At 40.0% G+C, this 25,153-nt stretch overlaps 1 protein-coding gene across 5 annotated transcripts in view; it reads right to left on the bottom strand.

Moving 5' to 3' along the window:
- CHRDL1 (chordin like 1) overlaps positions 1–25,153 on the bottom strand; it is a 45,346-nt gene that overhangs the window by 7,155 nt on the left and 13,038 nt on the right. For 4 of the 5 annotated variants that reach the window (XM_074882442.1, XM_074882440.1, XM_074882444.1 and 1 more), the window contains exons 5-9: positions 9,850–9,995; positions 8,735–8,828; positions 5,354–5,421; positions 3,879–4,053; positions 380–574 (exon numbers count right to left, since the gene is read on the bottom strand). In XM_074882442.1, the coding sequence (XP_074738543.1) occupies positions 380–574; positions 3,879–4,053; positions 5,354–5,421; positions 8,735–8,828; positions 9,850–9,995 (678 nt within the window). The remainder of the gene's footprint in view (positions 1–379; positions 575–3,878; positions 4,054–5,353; positions 5,422–8,734; positions 8,829–9,849; positions 9,996–25,153) is intronic. The other variant, XM_074882443.1, reaches the window with a different exon arrangement.

Here is a 25,153-nt window from a genome sequence, read left to right as displayed (position 1 = left end):
AGCTAGAAAATGATTTGAAGGTTCTGGGGGCACTGCAGCGGGGGAAGGATGGGAGAGTCTTTTGACAGTAATGAACCTTCTGTGTACATTTCTGTAATACTCTCTTTGGAAATGAATGTCAGGAAATCATGCTAACAGAGAGAAAGGCAGCGACCGATCAGAACATACGTGCCCCAGGCAGCAAGCCCCCCGCCCCCGGTCTGAGGAACAGCAGGGCTGGCCAGGCAGCTCTGCCTGTCTCGCACTGAGATCTCTGCACACACATGAGAACACTAGGCACAGCTATTGCTATTTTCATCAGATCTTACTGTGACCAGGTTTGAGCCAAGCCCCTTAACATGCACAACAAAAAGGTGGTCTGTGATCAACTTTGTTTTACCTGGGCAGACTTTACAGCATTTTCCTTCTACTTTCTGAGGATATTTGCAGGGATATTGTTCTGGACAATGAATTTTCTTACATTCCTGTTTGGTGATGTTGCAGGTGCACAACACACACTCTACGATTCCAAAGGCCCGGAGATTAGGATGCCAAGATTCACCATGTGAGTACGTTTTGCCATTTGAAACACAAACTAGGAAAGAAGAGAAAAGGGAGAAGTACAACTGGAAAAGGTATGTTCATTGGCTACCTCTCTGCGAATACTCCTTTGATTCATGCACATTTGTATAAAGCAGTGTGTCTATACGTAATTGGTTAGTGTCTCTGGCCCATTTCTCTGCTTGTTAACTTTAACTTGGAGCTTTGCAACTTAAAAGGAGTCTGAGCCTGTGATCACCCTTTTCTGAGCAGTTTTGCTTTGATTCCAACTCTGCTGACACTGGTGTCCATCTCTATTTTGCGGAGAAGAGTGAAGGTGGCTGAGTCATGTATTTGACTAGCTCCTCTCCAGTGCACACATTTCAGTTGTGCATCGTTAACCAGCTTACAAAACTCACTGCTCCTTCCCCTCCTAATCTCAGCCCATGCACAGGACACAGCCCGCTACATTGGCTCTGGCTGCTGGAATTGAATCTGCAGATGGACAGGACCATGACATTTGCTACTGAGTCATCTGCACAACTTTTCTTACCATTAGATTTTGCAGTGAGCGCCATGCTATCAGCAAGAGGGATTAGTGCCACCTGGGCCTGTTAGTGCTTTTGCATGAGAGTTCCTGCTACACAACACATAGAACAAAGCAAGGTAATGTTGCAAAATGAAATTTCATGTCCTCGGTGGAAATATATATGTCTGTAAGTATACAGAAACATTTGGCTTTTGGAATCACAAGAAAACATTACATGAAAAGATGCATATGGGACTGAAATTTCATTCCAATAGCATTTGAACACCTCAGAATATTTATTCATCAGTGCCCTTGGGAGACAGAGAAGTACAGCTGACACAAAGACTGGAAAAATTCATGCCTGGTGGAAGCCAGTTTGGGTCACCTGGCAGTTAATGGGAGTTATATCACTTTACACCATGTTTGCATTTGTCCTAAAAACCTTACTTCTTTCTTTTTAAATATTTTATAAGCACAAAGAAAAATGCAAACTAATCCTAACAAGGTGAAAGAAAGGGCACTTCTTGATATCTAAAAGCAACTAAAGCGAAGCTGGGATATGTTGTAAATATTTCCAATTCTTCTAATATGCCATCATTTTTATTAATGCTTTTATTTGTAAAATATGTTCCTATTTTGCCTGTAACTTTCAAAAGCAATTTAATTTTTATCTGTAATCTGAAATTTACATCTAACTGGTAACAGATGTGACCAACTGCCTTATACTTTACTGAGTTACTGAGATTTATGGGGAGTGTTTTTTGCAATGTATTGTCTTTCATGGGGTTATGCTATCATTTGCTTTATAATTTACTACTTTTTAACTCTTTCTTAAGACATGTTTTTGTTTTAGAGGTAGGAAACAGTTTTGTTTCTCAAATAAAAGCAAATAAACTGTTATCTGTATACTAAGAACATGGGAGAAAAAACTGTAAGTGAGAAAACTGGTAAGTATTCAGCTGCTCAGCAGGCCTCTTACATGCTTAAATACTATATTATTAGTTATATTTATGCTTATATGGAATTTTTTTTCCCAGCTAGAGCTCTCCAGATCCTTTACAGACATAAATATTTCATTATTTCTCTCTGACAGGGGAAGGGATAATACATGACATTGTGTAGATACATATTCTCTCTGTTTTAAGGGTTTGTTTAGCACAGAACAGTTAAATAATTACTCTGAGGTAGCTGATGAAGCCTCTAGTAGAAGCCAAAACAATAACTTCGAGTTCCCTGATGCCCTGGTTTTAGTGCTCTTCTTGTTTAGAATGATAAATCTGTATCCATGCAACTGCACGGTATTTGCATGTCAGGAGAGTTGTGTGTTTATTTTTGAACTTGTTGAAATGCCTCTCAAGGGGCATGTTCATTAATTAGTAAAACACTTGTTAATTGCACAAGAACAAAAGAAAATACATGGTCAGCATTCCTGTTTCTATCATGGGGATCTCTCAGACACTCTCCAGGCAGTGAGTGTCTGAAGCTGCGGCAGTTACTATGTACTGCATCCAGAAATATGCTATTCGTCTGTATGCTCTTTATTTTCTGAAACAAATCAGTTAGAAATTGCTTTGATGATGTCTTCATGTGTGAATTACACGTCAAAGATATTGCACTGCATGGAGATTCCTGCTCCTAGATGCAGCATAAAACACTGGCATGATCTGAATGTTTTTTCATGCTTGTTCAGGTGGATAATAAAGATCCTATGGCCAACATTCCTTCTGTTAGTTAATACCTTAAAAGATTAGTTGGCCCTAGTTCAAGGGCTTTTAACTCTTTGTGGGTAGTTTCTAAGTGCATACTGAGTGCTACTTGTGGATAGATGCTCTTCTGAACATGCATTTTTACAGCTACTTCTTTTATGACTTCTTAGGCCTGTTTCTGCAGACCTCTGTTCGCTGAGGTACACCCAGTGTGGGAAGTGAGCATCCCACCCTTGTTATTGTACAAAACCTGCTGTCCCACTAACTGGAGAATTGAAATTTTCCCTCTATTTTTGTCCTTCCTGTAATGCAGCAGGAATACGGCTTAGTCATGTTTGGATAAGGTTTGCCATATGGGCTCAAAGTTGTGCTGTCCCCATGATGCAATATGTCCTGTATTACATTATCAGAGGGCACTAAAGGATTCTTAGAGTGAGATTCATTACCTTGGTTAACTTAGCCTCTTTACAGCTCAGACATCCATTGCCTGAATTGCCTACTCTGCCTCTAGTATTAGCCATGGAGGAAGAAAAGCACCCCTTGTATCCCACTGTCTCAGACAACTGGCTTAAGGTGGGGAAAATCATGATACTGCCTTTCTTGAGAATAATTTGTTAAGCCTTGGAGGCAGAAAATGTCTTGATACTGTGGCAAAGCTTTATGGTCTAAGATTAGTGGGGCAGTTTAAACATACGCTGTTTACAGCTAGTAAAGTTAGAGACAGTATAAAGAAAATAACCATGAACAATTTCCTACTAGACAACTCACTGTGTGAGCAGGTTAGCAAATCTAAAGGCATCATGGTGTCTTTCATGGCACAAAGCGCTCACTTCCCTGGTAACCACTGCATGTGTTCTCAGAATTATGTAGCACAATCCCACAAATTCACAGCAACACGATAGAGTGGTGCCTTTGCGGAGTGAAATGCACTGTTGTATGTGTAGGCACAACTGATCTCAGCCAAGACCTAATTTTGTATCCTTAATAGCTTATTGCTTTTTGCCTCCCTGATTTGCATTGGGTCTCTTGGTATCAGTGTGAATTTCCAAGATTCTGTTGTATATTTTGAGTAGGTGATTGATTCTTGACCCAGAGTAATACTGTAAAGAAGTACTTGTCTTTACCTCGTCCGTGCTTATGCTTATTGTTGATGACGATTTGTACTATTGTTCCTGAAGTTTGCTGGGGATCCGGTAGGACTCCACGGTTACTCCTGGCATTGGGAAATCGTGGAATGTTGACTACCTGCCTCGCAGAGCTGGGTGACAGGTCATAGTGGGAGCGATGGTATGAGTGCCTCTGGAGACAGAAAGAGAGCAGGAAAGTAAATGTCTCATTCCAATGAACATGGGGAAGGAGGCTGTACTAGAAGCTTAACGCAGGCAATGAGTGTTGTGACTGTCATCAAACATCATTAGATGTAATGAATGGGACCATACTAAATAAAGGCCATTCAGGTTTTGCAGATGGTTTACATGATAATGAAGTTGTCTACACGTACGCAGTTGTAACTCGTCTCCCCAGACTGTATATGTCAGTGTAGGTGTCTTTATCTAAGTCAGTCATCTGAAGTCCCTAATCAAGTCAATGGACAGAGATGCAATTTTAGAACCTGACCTGTTGTGGATCTCTAGATGATGATGAGATGAATCACAACCCAGAAGTGCCTGTTTTGCTCCATGTATTAAAAATGGTGTTCAGAGCTAGATATCTACTTTACTGATGTCTACTCTAAGATTAGAGAAGAATTGTAAGCCTGTCTAGTTCTCCTCATCAAAATTGCTTTCTAGTGGGGCTCCAGTGGCAGAGCATGTCCTGAATGACTGTCCGGCTTCTTGTTTGGTTGCAGCTTTAAACTCTCAGGCAAGGCCAGGGTTAGCCTTGCACAGACTGAGCAGAACCTTACTAGAATCTGTCTTACAGACTGGGAAGTCTCATTTTATTTGCAGAGGAAAGTAGTAGTAGTGCACAGCATGTTTTCTAGAGCAAAAACACTGGTTGTTTTCAGAGAATTATCTTCCAAAATACCCATGGGTATGAAGGAATAGTGTATATTACAGCAGTTGAAGCATGATTCTTCTCACTAATCCAAAGACCTGTTGGTTCATGTATTTAGGTAGTGCACCTAGTGCTTAAAAGCTCTTCATATTCTCTCCAAATGCTGTTATAAAAATTATCTCTTGAGGAGTTTGTTAATGGATACTCTTAGCCCCAGAGGTAGAGAAGCCCCTAAAGTAAATATATACATGTGTATATGTCAGCTGGGAAGTGTTTGCAATTATGATTTAAAAGTGATGCTTGTATAGCAAACACTGTGCTGTAGCATTTTATTCTTATAGAGCATATACAACAAAGACCAAATCCAGAGCTCGCAGAAGCTCACAGAATTTTATAATTCAGCATTATTCATGAATTGAAGTTGAGTTTATTAAGAGGTTTGCAGAAGTGGAAGAAACCTATTTTGGGCTAGATTCACAGAAGCCAGGATGAAGCAGTAAATATTCAGACCTGTTATCATCCTTTTTCTCTTTTTTCCCCAATGTACTGGCACACACAGAACAGCAGGAAAAGATGTCTTTAAATCATAGGTCACACTTACGGCTTCCCTGTTGGCTGGCTGCCGGAAGATATCTCCGTCAGAATGTTCCCATGATAATTCTCCATCTCCTGTATGAGAAGCAGAGCAGCATCAGTTAGGGCAGTAATTGTGCAACACCTTGGGAGATACTTATGGGAGAAGTCTCATGGAGGGTGCATGACTGTGTAGAAGTGTCAGTCTGTAGTCTGACTTTATTGTACTAGACTCTGTAGAGACCAAAAGGAAGATCCCTTCCCAAATGTTATGCAAACGCAGGATGAAGATTTACTATCAGATTTATGTGGCTTAACAGTATGCCATGGACGAAGTAATTTCCAGCAACCATTTGCTATGTGATCTCAGGCAAAGGTGAGGAGACCTGACTTAGCTTAGCTCACAGAGGAAAGCTAAATGTGTGACCTTCCATCTACTGTGTGCTGAGAGAACCCACAAAGCACAGTTACTGTTGCTCAACTGACATGTAACTTGACTGAGAATTGAAACCTGAGTTACATTTTTGTAGTCAGCTCTGAAGTGTAGCCATTAATAACTAACATTGTATTATATATAGCAAGAAAAAGTAAGCCTTATTTTGTCCTGCAGATTTCCTGTCGCCATATTTGTATGGTTGTTTCTTCCCCTCTTATTTATTCTTCATTTAATAAAAATTGCTAAGTCATGATTATGAACCAGGGAGGTGCTTTCATCTCTTTGTCAAAGATAGGCTGTTTCATAAATAGAAGTGATGGCCACGCTCAGCGCACAACTCATTAGACACAAACCAGCAACCGTTCCAGGAAGCCAGGCACATGCAATGAGTTATGGCAGGATGTACGAGAAGTTGGCCCACTAAGACCAGATCCCATCTAAACTCATAGGATCCTGTATTTGCTGGCAGAGTATGAAATGTTCAGCATTGCTTTTCTGAATCAGGCCAATAGAAATACTACAGAATAAGGCTTATAGCACTAAGAACAGTTATAGCAAAGTAAGGACATTCTGACTTGTCTTTTAAAAGAGGAAAGGGTTTCCTAGAGCACTTGCGATTTGTGCATGTGATGCAAAAGTAATGAATGCTTTTGAGAATCAGTGTGAGGGACTTGTGGAGCCAGGCTCTGGTTACTCACAGCCAAACATGTGATTCATGGAAAGGAAAGTTGGAAAGAAGAAGAAACCCTCGGTTTCTATTTAGGAGTAGCATCCAGCTGTTTTCTTTGCAAAGACAACTTCATAAATACAAACATAACTAAGCATAAGCTATGTTGGAAATTTTAGCAGGGAAAAATCAGTTCAGGCTAGAGAGAGAATGTGGCTTTAAAAAGTTTTAGAGACATAAGAGGTGTTCCTTGATAAGACAAGCCACAGAACTTGAACTGATACCTGACTCCTGGAAAACTTGTATAAGAACAGGAGAAATCATTTAGTGTGGAGCTGAGCTTGGAATTTATCCCAGCCTTGGAATTCAGATACAGGTACAGATAAGACCGCTCTGCTAGTGGCTCAGAGCCTTGCTCTGGATGTGCCAAGCATTGCACTGGAATGCAGAGCGGTACTGCCACAGCAGGACCCTTACATTAATGGCACAGATCACGGGCTTGGGTCCTTGAAGCAGGATAGGTGCTGCAGCAGTAGTACTGTGTGATACTGGCTTGGGAGAGCCATGGTGCTGATGCAGGTACCCCTCCAGTTCTGAAGTTAACTCGTCCAGATGTAAGTCAGATCCATCATGGATCCTTACCTTAGTGTATATTGTGTGTTAGCATTTTATCCTCTATGCAGTTTATGAGAACTTTCCCCTTAATTTAAGGGGAAGTTGGATTCTGACATAAATCAGCATCTGAACCATAGTGCTTGGAGCCTTCTCTAGTCAGTAGTAGAGGAATGAATAGGAAAATCAGCAAATTTTATTATATTATGTTAATATATTTGGCCATGCAGGGAGCAGAAACTGACTCACAGTTTCCTCCCCATGAGCTGTGCTAGATCTTGATGCAAACATCTTGTTTAGGTTTGCATTTCATAAGAATCACAGAGGGGAGATAAGACAGCTTATGCCCTATTGGAAAGGACAAAGTTGATTGTAAGATAAATGATCATTTTAACATTTTAAAATAAGAGTAATAGACAGTGGAATACATTAAAAAACCCCTGCATCAGTGGAGACACTGGGTCATCTCTACTGCATAATCCAATTTAATCTCATCTCTCATATGGAAATTCTAATGAACTTGTTTCTCATTAGTGACTCTCTGGCTGAAGTACCTGATTTCTCCAGCATAAGGCTAGTTTACAGCACACTTATGTCTGATACTTTGTACTTTGAAAGTCAGTTTGATTTTTGTAACTGAAAGAGGTTGGTTTCAAGTAGAGCCTAATAACTATCAGGGAACAGGTATCAAGAATCAGATGATTAGCAAGGATTTACTCTGAAGTACCATCTTTGTGGCTCAGTCCCTTCACCGCTCAGAGCTTTTGGTCCAGCGTGTGTACTCAGTAAACTCCTTAGGACAGGGACTGTGGGACAATGCTAGTTCTTGTTTCACAACTCTATCACCATAGGCAAAATTATACAACTAACAATATAATAGTCCTTGTTTTTACCATGCAATAGTACTGAGTTCAAACAAGCAGAATCTCAACAGGATATAGCTGCACAAAGGTGCAAGCAGGAGTGTTTTTCAAAGCAGCCTGGCATTACTGATAACAGTAGAGTGACACTTCTGAAAACCATAGGTATATATAGGTGCTTATCTGCATCTTTGAGAACTGGCCATAGGTGCTTAGATACCCTAGAAGTGGTGATTCAAATGCCACAATACTAATAGTGAAATAAAACACATTTAGAGATTCTCAGATTTTTAGACAGACATTTAGGTTTAGACATTCAGAAAGGCTGGGAAGGCCCCTAGAATCAAGTTCCTTCAGTGTACAAGATCTAAAATGCAACTGCTAGTAAAATACTGAAGTCACCTGAATATAGACTGGCCCCTGATTTAAACTGGAGTAATTGGCCTTATCCTCTGAACTGGAATTCTTGTGTCTTGCATAACTTGAGCAGGTCTGGTAACCTGTCAGAGAGAAGCTCATCTTTTATTGCCAAGCTTTTCTACCCAGAGCAATGGCAGCTATTTCAATACATCATTTGAAGCCTTCATTTATGTCATTATGGGGATGCAACTTTATCATCAGTGCATTCTCTCCTTGTTTTAATTTAGGAAAACAAAGGTAGCAGTGTTACCTTGCTGGAATTCAAGGTTTAATTTCCCAACATGCATTGGATTGTAAGTACATGGGAAACTTGCAGATAGTGTCCTGAGTGACAGTGCTGGTGCACAGACAGGGCTCTGACAGGGGAAGGAGTGAATTCAGAACCCGTCCTTCTGTGGTTGTACTCGAACTTACCTCTGCAAACGGGACAGCAGGACTCCGGAACAGAAACTGGGAAAGAGCAAGTTAATTTGGGACAAGTCTTCAACCCACAGTACACATTTCCTTCCTGCCAGTAAAACACAAGAATTTAGAAGGAGTCATCGATTTGTCTGGTACTGTATATGCATTTTTTTATGGACATGCTTAAACCTAGTATGTGTGTTTACATAAATGCCACTCTAGTATGCAAAAGCAGAATACTAGACCAATGAAAAGTCTGGATAGCTTTTTAAAAATTTGTTGTCGCACAGAGAAAGGTCCCTTTCTCTAAAAAAACAGGGGGAAAAGGGAAGAGGTAAAAGTGTGCGGCGAGAATAACTGCAGTTACTGTATGCTGAAAGTGTACCTGACATTGTTGGTACCAAAATCACCCAGTGTAAATTCTCCCTGCTGCTCTCCCTCTCTTGTGTCTTACTGGACTTGAACTGGAGGAAGAGCTGATCAGTAACTAAAAGTCATAAAGTCTGTTCAGTACTTGGCCTGTTAAGTTTGTAGTTAATGTAAAATATGATGATGATTTAATCAGAGGAGGTCCAGAGTTGCCAGTACTTTATACTGAAGAGCTGGCTGGATTGAGAGGGATATTTTGGTTCAGACACTGGCTCTGAAAAGTCACTGGGTGACTGCTCAGATATACTGGATTTGAATCGGTGACATCTCAGGAATGGCTCTGTGGCCCAGTGCCAGTTTTCAGAGCTGTCCACTCCCAGCCTGTGGGGCTCTTTCCCTATCAGCTCAGTCCAAATGAATTCAGTTTCAGTCAGTGGCTTAGTGCTGTATTTTCCAGTCAGGTTGAAGCGAAATATTCTGTATATGTCAAGTAGCAATATTTTACCTTCTGCCTCTGCACCATAAGCTCACTTACAGCAGATGCTTGACAGGGTAACCTTTGTCCACTGTGTTTGAGTAAGAGGTAGCCTGGCAGTTACCAGGTGCTGCACACTGGCTCTGATCACTCTCATGAGTTTCAGCATTAATTATCAATTCCCAGCCTCTGTTATGTGTTGCTTATATTTCAGTGTCATGTCTTCTAGAAAGGAGAAACGAAGCATAGATAGAGCAGAGCTCTGTCAAATCATCTTACTTACTGAGCAGCTGCACTGGGCACACTGGTTTGCTTGCCTGTTTTGGAAAAGCCCCTCTGCCACAAACATTTCGCCATGATGGTAGGTGGTGCCATTGTATTCACAGGATTTCCCGGTGATTTTGCTGCTTACTGAGAAAAGGGAGTCTTCTGAAAGCAATGGGAAAGGAACACATCATGCAAATGTTCTTGACAACTTGCAGTATCACAAATACAGGGGAGGAAAAGCTTCCCTTCTCCTTCATTTTTCTTTACTATAAAAGGACAAGTTTTGTCATGCTACAAAGTATAAGTGATATTCTCATACTGCTACTTTGCTGAATAATAATTCACACTTTTAGTTGACTGTCCCATTTCATCTTAGGATGTTGATGATCAACTGCAGTGCCAGCACTGATGGCCATGTCTCATGCTGCTGTATTTTCTCTTGCTTTGTCTGCTGTAGCATTTAGTATTAGGATGGACAGGTGCAGTTATGTGCCCACTTGTTATATTTACATGGCTTTTTCACACTTTAATGTAGAAGGTCCTGTATACACACAGAATCCCACTATCAATAGCACCATGGTTTCCCCCTTCTTAGTACTGGTATCATTTTATTAATGATTTGTTGTAGCCGGTAGAAGACTCAATTGCAGGTTAGCAGGTTGTGCCATAGGGCATGCCTGAGTCCATGCCATCCACAGGCTCAAACCTTCTGGCTGAGGAGCAGTCATACTGCTGATGGAACTGTGTCAAGAGAAAACTATTTGCTATGCAAGTGTTTCTTCCTAGTGGACTTTACAGTTCATTGCTGCTGTTGTTTTCAAAATGAGCAAAACTTGTGAAAGGCAGACTTCAAAAGCCACCCAAAAGCTTTTTTCTGACATGCATTTTAATGTCAGATGTGCAAATGAGTGCATTTTGCTTGCAGAACTGAGTGCATATGACAAAGTGCACAAGTGCAGTGTCAATTCAGCCCTGAAGCCTCCAGTTTCAACTCAAGATCATATTGAGTTCTGCACCACATGGGTCAAATATTATTTTAAGACATAAAGCTATCCATACCTTATGTTAAAACATCCCCTAGACTGTTTAACTATTAGCAGTTGACAAACAAATTATACTTTACCTATGAAATGTAAGTCACTCGATACCTCTTGGGCAGTGAATCTGGCACTATACATTTACATTGACGTGAATTTAGCATCTCAGCATGGGAAAAGACATTTTGAACAAGAGCTTGATGGAAGTAACAGTGGAGTGTTTGTTCTCTGGAGCCCAAATCACTGCAATTTCTAGGAATGCAGCTGAAATGTCATTCAGTGGGTTTGAGCTTTCATGTAAAAGAAACCTGACCTGAAATTTCAGGTTTTGCTGTAGCTCCTTTCATTATCTATCAGATAAACCTGGGGAGCTTTTTCATGAAACTGTGCCACCACCGAATGCACATTTTTCAGCTGGGAGCTCAAGTGAAAGAGCAGTTTTCTGCTGTCATGCACTGGCATTAAACACTGACATTCAGAGTTTTCCATAAAAGCATCTATTTAATTACATTGGTCCATCAAATCTTAATAATATTTTTAATGGTAAATGACAAAACTGTGGAACATACATGTACTACAGTATTTGAGAGTCTAGTGGGTCAGTGAAGAACATTCCGCAGGAGAAGTTAGCCATTTAGGGTTCCTTGCCTGACATTCCATTTCTCTTTAAGTGACAGACGTGGTACTGGCTCTCCCTCCTTTGAAGCACCAAATACATCATTATTTCAGTGCAATCAAGGGTGTCTAATGATACCTTTCCAAAGTCTTATAAATAGTACAGAGCTTTGACAACACCTGTGCTTGGCACAGAAATGCAGTGCTTTTAGCACTTTCTGTACAGTTTGCTAGTAATACACATTCTGGAATGGCAAGATGTATGTTCTAATTAAGACACATGTTTCGAAAGTCATCAGCAAAAGATTCAAGTGACAAATTAAACTCCTGCCCCATTAGGCACAAATATTGGAAAACATGAATAAAGAGGCACTTCTCAGGACTGTGCTACTTCCTGAAACTTATGTCACCAATAGTATCTTGGGCCTTCCAAGAGTCCTCTCATGGAAAGCAGAAAGAGATTGCCAAACCCTTAGTTATCCCCTTGCCCCTTGGGCAACTGGAAGAGCAGCAGAACTAGAAAGAATGAAAATGAAAGGAGAAATGAAAAGAGAGCACAGATGGTTCTGGTCAGGATATGAGGCCCTGTTCATGCAGCCTCTGCAGGACATTGCTGTGCCCCTGTGGGATGCCTGTCCAAAAGCAGTGTTTGGCTTGTGGTCTGACATTTGCAGAGACCAATACTTCAATGACTCATTGTGACTCTTCAGAGTACTGGACGGAGAAAGTAAATTTTACTGCAGATCTACCTTTGTGTATGCCACATTGCTCAGATCACTGTGAAATCACCAAATGCCTTTAAATTGTGGCTTCTAAGTAATGGAAGGAAGATGGTGAAATTTTTATTGCTCGAAAAATGATGGTGGAGAGTTGCAGTAGGTAATTGTTTTCTATACTTCTTTTAAGTTGATCACAGAAGTTAGACCTATAACAGCTAAATCATAACATGCAGCCCAAAACGCATGTACACCTGTCTATCTTTGGAATATGGGATGAAATTCTATTGACATTTTGAAGTCTTATTTGATGAAATAATTATAAGAAAAGTCAGTTTCAATTACAGGGAATAAGGCTATGGTTTAGGTCCTATACTGCACGTACCTGTGCATATGATTATCTTTTAGCACATTAAGTGAATGGAGCTATTTGGTTGCATAAAATAAGGCTTAGAAGAAGTTTTCATATCAAGATCACATTACTGTTATTGCAAAAAAATATACACAGTCATATATCGGAGACAGCATATTGGAGAGCACGACTGATCCTCTCCAAACACAGCATCTGTCTAAAACTGCAAGGAAGCTTTGTTTATATTGCATGTCCAAATATAACTTCTGTCTCGTGCAATTTTTCTCTCTCTGTCTTTGCTAGTGTGTGACTGACTTTCTACAACTAGGACCTGCCTTGGTTTCTTTTCTAGTGCTCTTTAAATCATGGCTAATTAGAGGAGTTCAGACTCCCTCATGATATCATATTCTCCTGTAGAATGTGAAATCAGAGTCTTTGTGGATTGTTTTAATAAGTGCCAGGTTTGAACTTTGAAAAATCTTGGCATTAATATAGATATCAGCATGCATTATTCTGTGCCTTAGTTAAAATATGTTAGAATTAGATTAATTAACTGCAAATATACTGCATTGCTCAAAGCTCTATTTGTAAACCTTGCTTCCAAAACGGGATTGTTCCCAAAGCCTTATCTGGCATTTTAATGGTGCTGACTAACATTGCTTTAATTAGCTGCCTCTGTAAAGTACCAGGCAAACCATCTGTGTGAATCCTTTTAATTAACTGGGTTCAATCTGAGCTTTTCTTTCTGGCATTCATAGCATGTCAGTGGAAGCAATATAAACCATACAGGGTAAGGATGTTATAGCACCAATCGAAAAGGATGTATCTTTGTTTCTGTGGTTGGCATTTATTCTCTAAGAGCTCAGACTGCAGTATAGAATTTGACAGGCCATGCTTACATTTGCCTGCGATTTTAGTGGGATCAAGATAGACCCATGAGTTAGCAATATGGATAGCACTGATTTATCACCAACATTAGCATTACTTAATGGCAGGGGGCTAAGATGTGCAACCTAGGCTTCACGTGACTTGCTATAGATTTGAACTTATCCTGTAATTAGCTTTAAAGGTTGAACCTGGCTGAAGAAATCTTTCCAGTTTTATCAACAGGCTTCAAACCAATTATTTTTTAAAAAGCAACTGGAAACTATGGTGGCTATGCTTGAATTCTTATATCCGAGCATTCCTCTCTTCCAAATACAGGATTCTGTCCATCTTCTGTTGTCTACCTAGGCTGTTTCACTGCTGTACCATACACACAAGGTAAATCCTGGCCTCAGTGAAGCCAACAGAAAGGTTTCCTTCAGAATACAGCCTAGGTGCTTGCTTGAATGCTTGAAAGATTATGTTTGAGATGGATGCTTGTACTAGGATGAACTGTTGATCTATACAAACAAGATCTGTATTAATTCAGATTTGTAATACACCCTAATATAAAAGTTCGTATGAACTAGAACTGCATGTAGGTATAGTTCACATACTCCATGAACTGTATATAGTCCATTTGACGGAGCATGTGAAGAAACAGTATGGCAAAAAGTTTGCCACGAAGGGATGCTAACTTAGTGTGAAGTGCAGCACTAATGCTTTCCTGATAGTCTGACAAAATAGAGTTAGATATTAATTTGATAATCCACAGACATTTTATGGAAATTCTGTGGTTCAGTGGAATCTACTCCAGTCACAGTTTTTTTCATGGAAACCTCCCTGGGTTCCTGACGGTCTGCCCGTGACTTGAGGTTTCCAAGGGCCAAGGTTTGAAGGCAGCCATACTATGGGTGTAGACCAGGGCTTCCTGGCTTTGGGAGCTTTCCAGTGTCCTGGGAGAAACAGATGCTGTGTCACATGGATCACAGTAATTTTTGGAAATGCAATCTTTTAGCTTTTTCTGTTTACAGCTATTCCTTCCTGGACTGTTATAAAAGCTTGGTCCTGAGATGCTTTACCCTTACTTGGATATGGAGCAGAAGAGCATCAGTTATCTGCAACTAATCCCTTGAATAGCTTAGACAAATTCCATGGGCAGTTCCTGGTGTTTGAAACAGTGGTAACTTCTGTAAAAGTATTTATGTGCAGAGAGTGAAAAGCAGTAACTGGCTGTGAGCAAATTAGCCTTTTGGGAAATGTTCGTGTAGGGTGATTTACTTGAGGAAGGGCTTTAGGATCCAGGCCTTACTACAGTCAATTAAGTTTTCAACTTGGATCCTTCTGGATAAAGTCAAGAGGTACAGGTACAATTGCTAACAAACAATTTTAGGACGCTACCTGACAAACTGGCAAAACTCCCTCAGAATCAGTACAGTCATGGCATGATAATCAGTGAAGTATTTATGATGTCACATCTGACCTTCAAGACAGGAAAATCAGTTGCTTCTGGATGGTCTTCACCATTTTGGACAATGAGACCAAGCATCTTGGCTTTCTGAAAGTCATTGTGCCAAGTTTTACTGATCTACAACCAGTAATAGGTTGTGGTAACTGAGCGTCCTCCCGAAATGGAGATTAGACAAGGAGGGTGTGTAGGCGAAGTTCACGCTGCTGCATACTTCTCAGCAGGGTCTGTTAGGACCCTGCACAGCACCTCAGCAAGGGTCTGTGGGGTTTTATTGCATCTCTCTGAGATACTTTCTTGTACCATATTCTGGCCATTCTTGTTAGTACTTAACACTCTCACTATTGCTTATTTTAGTATCAGAACATCTGGCAAAGATCATTTTTTAAAAATCCTACAGACTCTTGGCTTGCTGACTTAGAAACTATTTTTAAACTGCAACATTCAGAATCACCTAGTGTCATTTACTGAAAAAGATGGGCTTTTAACATCAAGCAGAAACACTAGGCACTCAGCCTGGCTTGGTTTTTGCAGTTGGTCTGTTTTATTAACCACCCTTATAAAAACAATCAAGTGCTAAACAATATGAAATTAATCATGAGGTCTAATGTCTTAAGAAACTTACCATACTGGGAACTGTTCTGCAGATAGTCTCTCTGGTCTTTTTAAGTAGACAGATGATAGATTATGAATTTGAATCCAGAGAGCATTTTATGAAACATGTTTTCTGAATCAACTCTGAGCATAAGCATGTACAGACCAAGAGACTGAGGATTCGTTTTGGAACCCTATTCACTAGAGAAGCAATTGAATTCTGCTATAACTCTGGGACAACTGTTTGCATTGACATCTCTCCTGCATATTCACTTGTATTCCCAGTGAGTTTTGCTACCTACTGAAAACAATTAGGAGAGTCAGTTTAGTTGCAACAGGTACTTCAAAGCTCTCTAGGCTGTATCCCAGTGCAGGAAACTGTCTTTGGACACCAGCTAACAGGTCATCTCACATGCTGCTTCTGTACAGAAATCAGGTCACCCCAAGTTGTAACATAACATCATGTGAGGCCACATTACTTGCCTTGACATTTAAAATTGGCATAAGAATTGCAGATTAGCTATTCAGAAGCAACACATAAAGAGCAATTATAAAGGTCAGAATAAAACACAATTCTTGGAAATGTGCAGACCACGAGTATTTCTAATGCCAAAAGGGAACACGACTACCGTATGACAGTACTTCTTCCTGTTTTGCTTATTGAAAATTTTATGAAACCTGAATCAGCTTAGGTACACTGTGCAACACAAGTAGGCAGCACTTCGATTACCTGACGTCTGTTTTTGGAAAACTGTTCGCTTGGGTAGGCGTTGCACATACCCTTAAGTCTCCTTGTTAAAAAAATATTGTTAATTCTCCTCCTTCATGGAGTCCAGCTCTTTTCCCTACAAGCAAAATCATTCTCTGGGGTAACGTACACATAAGTTAGTAGAGAGATACAGGGATGATTCTTGCTTATTAGGTCTTTTTACTGGTGTTTTTCATAGCAATGTTAAACGCTAACACTTCAGGTTCCACTGTGAAGGATTAATTCTAGGAAGCCCCAAAATACTAACTGAAGTAGTCTGGAATAACAGTAATGGGATAACTTACTCATGTGCAGAAAATTACATTTCTGGATAAAAACCTGCAGGTGGAGTTGCAATTTACAAAGTAGGTTGAAAAAAATCCAGGCAGCAATGTGGAATAAAATGCTAACTTGCACTGACTGCAATTCATGCGAGGAGCTGGAAGCATGAAATACATGGAGGAGAGAGTGGCAGATAAGATGCTGGAAGCTTTCTTTACGTTATGTACCTTGTTACCTCTCCAGCTTTCTTCAGCTGCTCCCAGAATGCAGGTTGCAGTTGCCAAAGGCCAACCACAATGTAAAAAAATGCTGTTTTCCTCCACCACTGAAATGTGGTTTTAACATGAAACAGGCTGTCACCCACAGGAGTTGTGAATCTGTTTTAGGATGGAATTCACTTTGTGTTTGTGTATGGGACAACACCTCCCCAAATTAGGAGCCTGAGTACTGTCACTCATAGCAACAGCTCTATCCTGAGCCAGACACATGCAGAATAGGACCTGTGCCTCCCACTCCAACTTTCAGCTTTTATCTGAAAGTGGAGCTGGGACTGGCAGAAGCAAAACCAGTTATTGTCTTGTTTTGCCAAACACCCGTGACAATGGGCTGACTCGTGGATTTTTATTTTTTTTTTCAATTCCTGGTGCAGAATCTTTGAAACTTTAAGGGTAACAATATGCCCTAAGGTCCTACCTTGGATGTGGTGAAGAGCATCTTTTACACCACAGTATAGATTACTCCATTTCTTTCAAGTGGGTCCCAGTGAAGCCAGGGAATGACTTCTGGAGGGAAGTACTCCTCGGTGAGTAACTGGAGACTAGGACTCTTAAGTAAACAAGGTGTAACATTTTAATTTCAATTTTGGGGCAGCAATATTGAAACTTAATTCAAAGCACATGAACTGTGCTTTGGTTTAAAACATGTCTCTTCAGCAGGTAATGCTTTTGCACCTCATGCAGGAAAAACTAGACTAAAAGGAAGGTCCTGACAGATGGTGTGCTTCATTCTTGATGGTGTATGCTATTAACACTCTGTGTCATTGGTATATGGGGAAAGCAGCAGCAAGCAATACATTAGTATCATGCTGGATTGCAGCAGGTTTGGACTCTCCTTTGTATTTGTGCATGTTTGCTGCCTACTAACTCACATTACTTATCTTCCTGTGTCACCAAGGTCAGGTGTACAATACTTGAGAATCTGAAGCTCCTTTGCAGCTCCTACTGACTGCAAGATACAGACTTCAATCTGCCATCTTAACTGAAGTAGGCCCAGAGTAAGAGACTGCAATTTACTCTTATAGTTACTTTTGACTGCACAGCCAGTTGGAACATGTTTGAATCCTCTGTCATCCTGATGTACAGGACAGAAAGTGAGTAAATCTAATCACTTCAAAATTTGCTTTGCAAGGGGACCTGAGCTAAACTCCTCTCTCCAGCTTTAAAATGATATGTGCCTCTTCCTGTTGCTGGAACAGCCATTTTGACAGCTAGATAAGCATACGTAGATGTGAACAGTCCTGGAGCTGCTCTGATGAACAATATCTGAACTAGCCTCCTTTCACGTAAGGAATCAGGGCTCTGAAAAAGTCCTTTGACCCCTGCTGCCTTCATGTCTATGTTCCAAGGGGTTCAGCCAAAGCTCTTCCCAGTCCTGGAAAAATCTAAGTGCTAGTAACATTCCAAGTAAAAGATAAAGAAGCCTGCCTCCAGGCAGAAATCCTCTATGTTAGGCTCTTCCCTCTACTACACATAAGCCAATGGAATATGATTATTATATATAAAAAGCAGCTATTCAGTATGAGACACATATTTGGAATGGAGGAATAAATATGTGTTGATGTTCTGATCCTTACAAATTCAAAACAGAGCAGCCTAAGACTTAAAGAGGTGAGGAACGCATCCTGCAGAAAAAGATTATGCAGCTTGCTAGGAAGGTGACAGCAAGATTTTGATCATAGTTATGTTGAATAAGTCTGGAACAACTCTGTTGATTGAACTATCCCTGATGCTATGTGTTCAAACCAAACTGTATTTTTTAAAATATTCTTTAAAAAAGATCCGCATGTTTATATGGGAAAAAGATCACATAAATAATATTCTTCTGTGTTTATGCAGTGCATTTCATGCACAAATAGCAGTGCTTCTATGTAACACAGAACACTTGCCTATTTTCCTGCAGTTGCCGTGACACTAAGGTACAGTGACAGCAGAAGGCTTGCTTTGTATGCAAAGATCCAATTAATGCTTATCTTCTGATCCATCTGTACCAGAAACATATAGCTGGCAATTTGGATTTCCTCATTCTGCCACTGTGGTTCACTTCCCCAAAAAGGCCTTCAGTGCAGGAGACATTCTGTGACCATATTTTGGCCACCTTAGCAGGAGTGTGCTACCCTGGGGTTATTTGGTGAGAGGGGCCAAATGCAGAGGGGATAAAGAAAACAGAGAAGACAGGGAATCTCTGTATTATAGGCAGCAAGGGAAATTGTGGAACACAAGTGTCATGGTGGCCTGGGATAACACATGCTCTGTTTTTTCCAGAAATTTACCAAACTTTCCTCAGTATCTGTGGAGGTCTCTTGCATACATTTGCCTCAAAAAGGCAGGAAACCTGTTAGTGCTGCCGACTCAGTTACTACATATTCCTGACCTGCTCCTAGTGCAGCTTTAGGGCAGGACAGCGAAACTGAGCCCTAAGTGCCATCAGCACATGGTGGGACAGACTGCTACTGCAAACTGGCTGTTGCAAGGTCAAACCCACCAGCTGCTGAAAGGGTAAATGTTTTTGACCCTATCACATCAAGAAGGGTAAAACACAAACATTCTAGAGCTACTTCATCACCAGAACTAAATCCTGATTCATCATCTCATGAGAATACAGGAACCTCAGATAGAGGAAACCTATTACACTGTTTCAGTGCAAGGTTATCTTCTAGGGATCACCTAGTATTAAACAACCTTTGTGGCTGGAGGTCCTTGGGGGATCACAGCACAACATAAGAGAGCAAATGGATTTCTTTCCTATTAAAAATTTCTCTGCTTAATTTCTTCCCTCTACTTTTGTTTCCACTCTACATGAACATGTCACCTCAAGGTCTGATCTGAAGTCCATTGAACTAAATAGATTTGGAACCTGGCCCAAACACCTACTCTCTGTGGTACAGCGTCAAGGCAGTTTCCTCTTTCATCTTCTGTCTCATATTTCTACCATACTCCTTAGCATTTCTAGAGAGGGGACTATATCACAGTCAATAACTGCATCTGTTTTCATAGAAGGCTGAGTCCAAAAACTATCAAAGCTAATAAAAATCTGTTGATTGACTACAGTAGACTGTGGATCAGCCTTCAGTCCATCTGTACTTAGCCTTTTCCCTCAGTCATGCATCACAATCCAACTTATATATAAATCTATGATTTAAAGAAACATAGATGATGTGTGAAGGTCCCTTTAAAAAACAACAAAAACAGTGCAGTGATGATATTTTTAAAGCAGTCGCTGAGGCTGACAATAGATTTGGATTGAAAAGTTGTGCACTATCCAAAAACTGCAAACACAAGCTCTAAACAAAATCCATATGTGCCTCTCAGAGGTGCAGGTGTCAAAGATATTAAGCCACAAAATGCTTTACATTAAAATAACTTCAAGGACCAGGTTAAGCTCTAAAAGCTCCAAGGTAATTTGGAGTTAATCGTAACAGCTAGTCTTTAATACGGTCAGACGGTAGAAAGTGTATGAAATTCATTGCTTGAAGGAACTAGTAGCACCTTATCTAGACAGTATGAACTTTCATACAGATTCAAGGCAAAGATGTAGTTTCAGTTTAAACATTCAAAAGGCTGTTCGTTGTTTTTTAGCTTTCTAGGGCTAAAGTCAAGCTCTTCACATTATTTTAATATATTTTCTGCAGCTTAATTTCCTGTGTTTTCTTTTATAGTGGCATAAAAAATTGCCCAGCAAAACTCTGAAGGAGTCATAAAACACTTTCTAGGTTGCTCCATTTTAATTCCTGCTCTAAGGCTGAACTATTATATGAATTTACCAATCACTCTCCCAGCCAAGGAAACAAATTGAGTGAAGCTTTGGTGCATTTTGCATCCTCTCTGAAGCATCTTTGAAGCTCTTGGAAGTTATCTTGGAAAAATTCTGAGCATCCTATCCTATCCTATCCTATCCTATCCTATCCTATCCTATCCTATCCTATCCTATCCTATCCTATCCTATCCTATCCTATCCTATCCTATCCTATCCTATCCTATCCTATCCTATCCTATCCTATCCTATCCCATCCTGTCAGTCCAAAGAATGGAAGTTCTAATTCTGCCATCCATGTGGGAAGATACATATTTTTTTAGTGCATTTTAGATGCTGATCTACAGATACATTGTTTGAATTTTTATGGTCAAAAAGCCAGAATGTAAACAAGTGATAACCTCAATCTGGCTGTGATAGCAAACATTCCTTATGAAGTTAGTAACAAAGGCAAATCACAAAACAAACTGAATTAGCTGAGCGCATGTCAATAGGAAAAAATTAGACATCTTCCAAGAATGCCTATATCATTATATTTCCAAACCAAATCTACTTCCAAAGAAACAATTTATTTGAACTATCTGACAGCTACCCATTGTTGGGATTATACAAAAAACAGAGCATCTCACTAATATCTGGTGCTGTGTAACATTCTGTGAGTCTTTCATACTCCAGATATGAATATCCACCTTGTTTGTGTATGTGGAGTAACCATAAACAAGCACGGCTCTGTAATTCCATGGTACCTCTGCAGACTGGAAAAATTCTTATAAATAAACAATAGTAAGTAGTTCTCCAGTTATTACTGTCAGCTGCTGTGGCATACCTATTCCACAGTCTCCTGTACCATGACTGCCAAGAGCTTGGGTTATTTTTAATTTCTTTTTCATTATCTGAAAAGTGCAGAGGTGGGCAATGAAGGCATAGCTACTGGGCCTGCAGGCAATGCAACAGCATGGATTAAAGGGCTCAAGAGATTCAGATGCTGAGGTAAAGTAACAAGGGAAGGTGGAGGTGAACAATGAAGGGGAACCGAGTATGCAGAATTTCTTCTGTGAACTGAGGCTCATCATGTCAGACATGTGACAAAATGGGCAGGATGCGGAGAATGCGGTCAGTTTTTCTAAACTCTGAGATGTGCCTATAGTTCCAAACTCGTATTTCCGTAAATGGACTGTTATTTAAGTGCCAGCTGTCTATTCCTTGGTGTCAGGAAGACAATCCTTGTAGGACTAAATACTAAGCTGGTTATCAACTTGTTATATACCACGCATTGGTTACAGAATATATAGATTTGATTCTTTGGATAAACAGTTCAGACAAGCATGGGTAATATTTCAAATGGTCAAGATTTTCAGGAGTCTAGCTTTTTATATTACCTCTCAGACAATTCAGCTGCTTCCAGAAGTGTGGATAATGCTGTATGAGCAAACAATAAATCCAGTAGGACTTTCAAGCTTTGCAGTTCATTTGTTAATGTTGATTATTTCTGAAATTTCCCCACTCTTGTATTCCAAAAATAATTCTAGAGAAATCTCTTCCTGCATACTGAGTTTTCTTTTTCCTCACTTTTTTAGCACTGTGTTTTGTATGGAGACTCTTCCAGAGACTTTCAGTTGTACATGTGGTATGCTATGCTGTCACTGATAGATCAGATTTTGTAGGTGACATGTGGGTCAGATATTTTAACTCCTCCAATGCTAATTGTTAATGGCTACAAAAGAGGTGTGTGAAGGGAACCCCAGTTATTATAATGTTGTACTTTCAATATCTAACTTTACTGATGCTTGTGCTGCCTTAGATTTTTTTGCATCATTTTGTGCCAAGATTTGACCATTCTCAATCAATGACTTTGTACACAGAGATTGTTCTCTACCGTTCCTCAATCCCTGATAGCTAGAGTGCCCTACATGTGTCAAGCACAGTGCTCCCATCAGCTGTGTGTAGGGGACTAAGAATTCAGTATCAAAATCACTTACAGGCTGTTGTTGTTTTCCACAAGTGATGGATTTTGTAAGATTTATCCGTAATTTATCAAGTCTTTCATAAAATTATAGCTGTTACTGCCCTGTTGTTTTCACCTCACAGACTACATCTAGGCCTTTAGGAGGCACTTTTGTAAGATGCCTTTTTTTTACTATTGTCTCAAAATACAGCATGTATCAACTTTCAGTAGCTATAATATTTGTGGCTGTCAAATTCAAATTTCAGAAGAAGAATCATGAAAGAAAGGAATTCTGTCTGCATATCGTTCTTCTCATGCGAATCTCCCAGTGGCCTTCTTCCTTAATCCTTTCACCATTATATACGAGAAAGGAAATCACAAGCTCAGAGATTGTTTATACTGCTGCATGACCAATGGTCTCAAATCTTTTTTATGGGGTAAGATGGAAAGTGAGTATATTGGCAGAACAGTTCATGAAGAAATTCTGCTGCCTGGGGACTTAGGCAACAGAGGGACAGATTAACACACAGAAGGGAAAAGGGTTCCTGCATTTGCAATTTGTCAGGGTTGAGAACCTTGAAGATCTTTCATGGTAGGGCAGAGATCTGATATTTCGGACAGTGGAGAGTTCTGAAGTTTTGCAAGTCTTATGTAAAGTCTGGATCCATCTCCAAATTCTCCTGAAATACTTAGGTGTTTGAACCATGTGTATTGGTTCGGGCACAGCTTTTAGAAGGATGATACGCCCTTTGTCAGGTTACACATAAAAATTCTAGTCTGTTTTCAGTCTGAAATTCAGGATATGAAGTGTTTCTGACTTGAATTTCAGAGGTGTAGCATCAGTCAACAGAGATATGTTTTATATGAGAAGTAACAACTGTTCTTTTACTAACAGCTTGGAAACCAATACCTGCTCAGTAAGAGACCACCTGAACATCTCTTAATATTACCATATTTGTATGATTTTTTCTCTTGCCTACTCAGGCCTCACACCCATCTATTTGAGGCAATTAAAACTCCCTGTAACTTCAGTGAGATTTGGGCCATGAGTTTCTCACTTAGTGATACGAGAAGTGTAGGTGGTAGCAACAAGAACTGTATAGAGAATGGAATAATTGGGCACAATATGTCTTCATCCCACAAATATTTGTGAAATAGATTGGATTTTTCTGAATGGGAGGGTGAGAAGACTAGGACTGAGAGGCCTGGGAGCTCTGGTGCATGAGCTGGGTAGAACCCAACACCTCTTCACCAAATAGTTTATTGTATGTGCATTTTGCAGTGAAAAATCATTCCACCAGAGCATTTCAACTGCCCAGGTTGAAGATTTTGTTTGTAATTCAGTGCAAGATGCACTGTATTATACATAGGCTTCTGTGTTTACACATCCATGTGTATCAGGTCAAGAGGTGGTGTACATACTCAGCATCTTGCAAGGCTGACTCTTTAAGAATATCTACACTACAGAGTGCAGGGTGTTACCTGGACTGGCTCAGTTACTGGAAGGAATTGAGAAAAGGTAGCACAGAGCTCACTGCAGGCGCATTTTTCCTGCTTCTTCAGCAAGTTTTCTAGTGCAGTGAGTTCTGCATTGTCCTAACTAGGATGCTTCCAGGATCTAAAATAGCTAGTGCAAAGATACAAGTATTACTAAGTCATGCTGCAGTCTACTGTGCAAACATGGCCTCATTTATTTTTAGGTGGTGTGCCCAGACCACTACTGTAAGATACCTGATCTGGTCCATCTTTGTATTTAGTCCAGCCATATATATAGGTACCACCTGGCATTTTGTTGTTATTTCAATATGTAAAGAACAAAGAAAAGTACATCAGAAAAGTGGTTTGAATTTGGTACAGAAAAATCATAGTACCAAAGGAGCTTAAACTTAAATGTGTTACTAATCATGAACGTTCTTGGAAGCCAGTGTGTTTAGTCAGGGCAGCAAGCTTAAAAAATACTGGAGCCAGATGGGCTGATTCATACATCAGCGTGCAGCCTTATCTGCTGAGAAATCAAACCAGCAAGTGGAATATGGAAACCCTTTCTAAATTCTGCAATTGTGCATTTTTGCTTCTGATGTAAGCTTCCCCCATCTTAGATTTACATATTCCAGAGCGTACTCAAAAATTTCAGATCTTTAACTAGACTCTAAATGCTTTGATTTGCAATTGTTCCATATAGAAATAATACAGCCTACAATAAATATTCGTTACAAAGGCACTGTCCGTAGTAGTGCCATAAAAGACAGCTGCAGCTAAATGCTTGAAGAACTTCTACGTGAAGTTTATTTTCATGGCAGGAGGCAGGAGGTCTGAAGCCCACTCTAGCTCAAGAGCAGATCCAGCTCTAAAAACGATGGTGAATTCTCTCCCTGACTCTATAAATCACCTCTCCTCTGATGGTGGAAGGATGGAGTTCAAGCTCAGAAGCTTGTGATGTCCTTTTGGGTCTCACTAATGTGTAAAAAGAGTCATAATGAATGTGAACCTAGTATTTTTGGTTACATATGTATGATGATAAGAATCTAATTCAGATAGTAAAATACTTTTCAGAGCTGCAAAAGGGAGTAATATCTAGTTCTGTACAAGACACGAGGTCTGGATTTTGCCATTGCTAGAAAGAATAGGTTTAAAAACCCAAAAAAGTTAGCAGTGAGTCTGTTGTAGAAG

This window comes from Strix uralensis, chromosome 13, assembly GCF_047716275.1.
Source record: "Strix uralensis isolate ZFMK-TIS-50842 chromosome 13, bStrUra1, whole genome shotgun sequence".
NCBI lineage: Eukaryota > Metazoa > Chordata > Aves > Strigiformes > Strigidae > Strix > Strix uralensis.
Note: the sequence above shows the minus strand (reverse complement) of the source record. Positions and strands in the feature narration are given on the sequence as shown.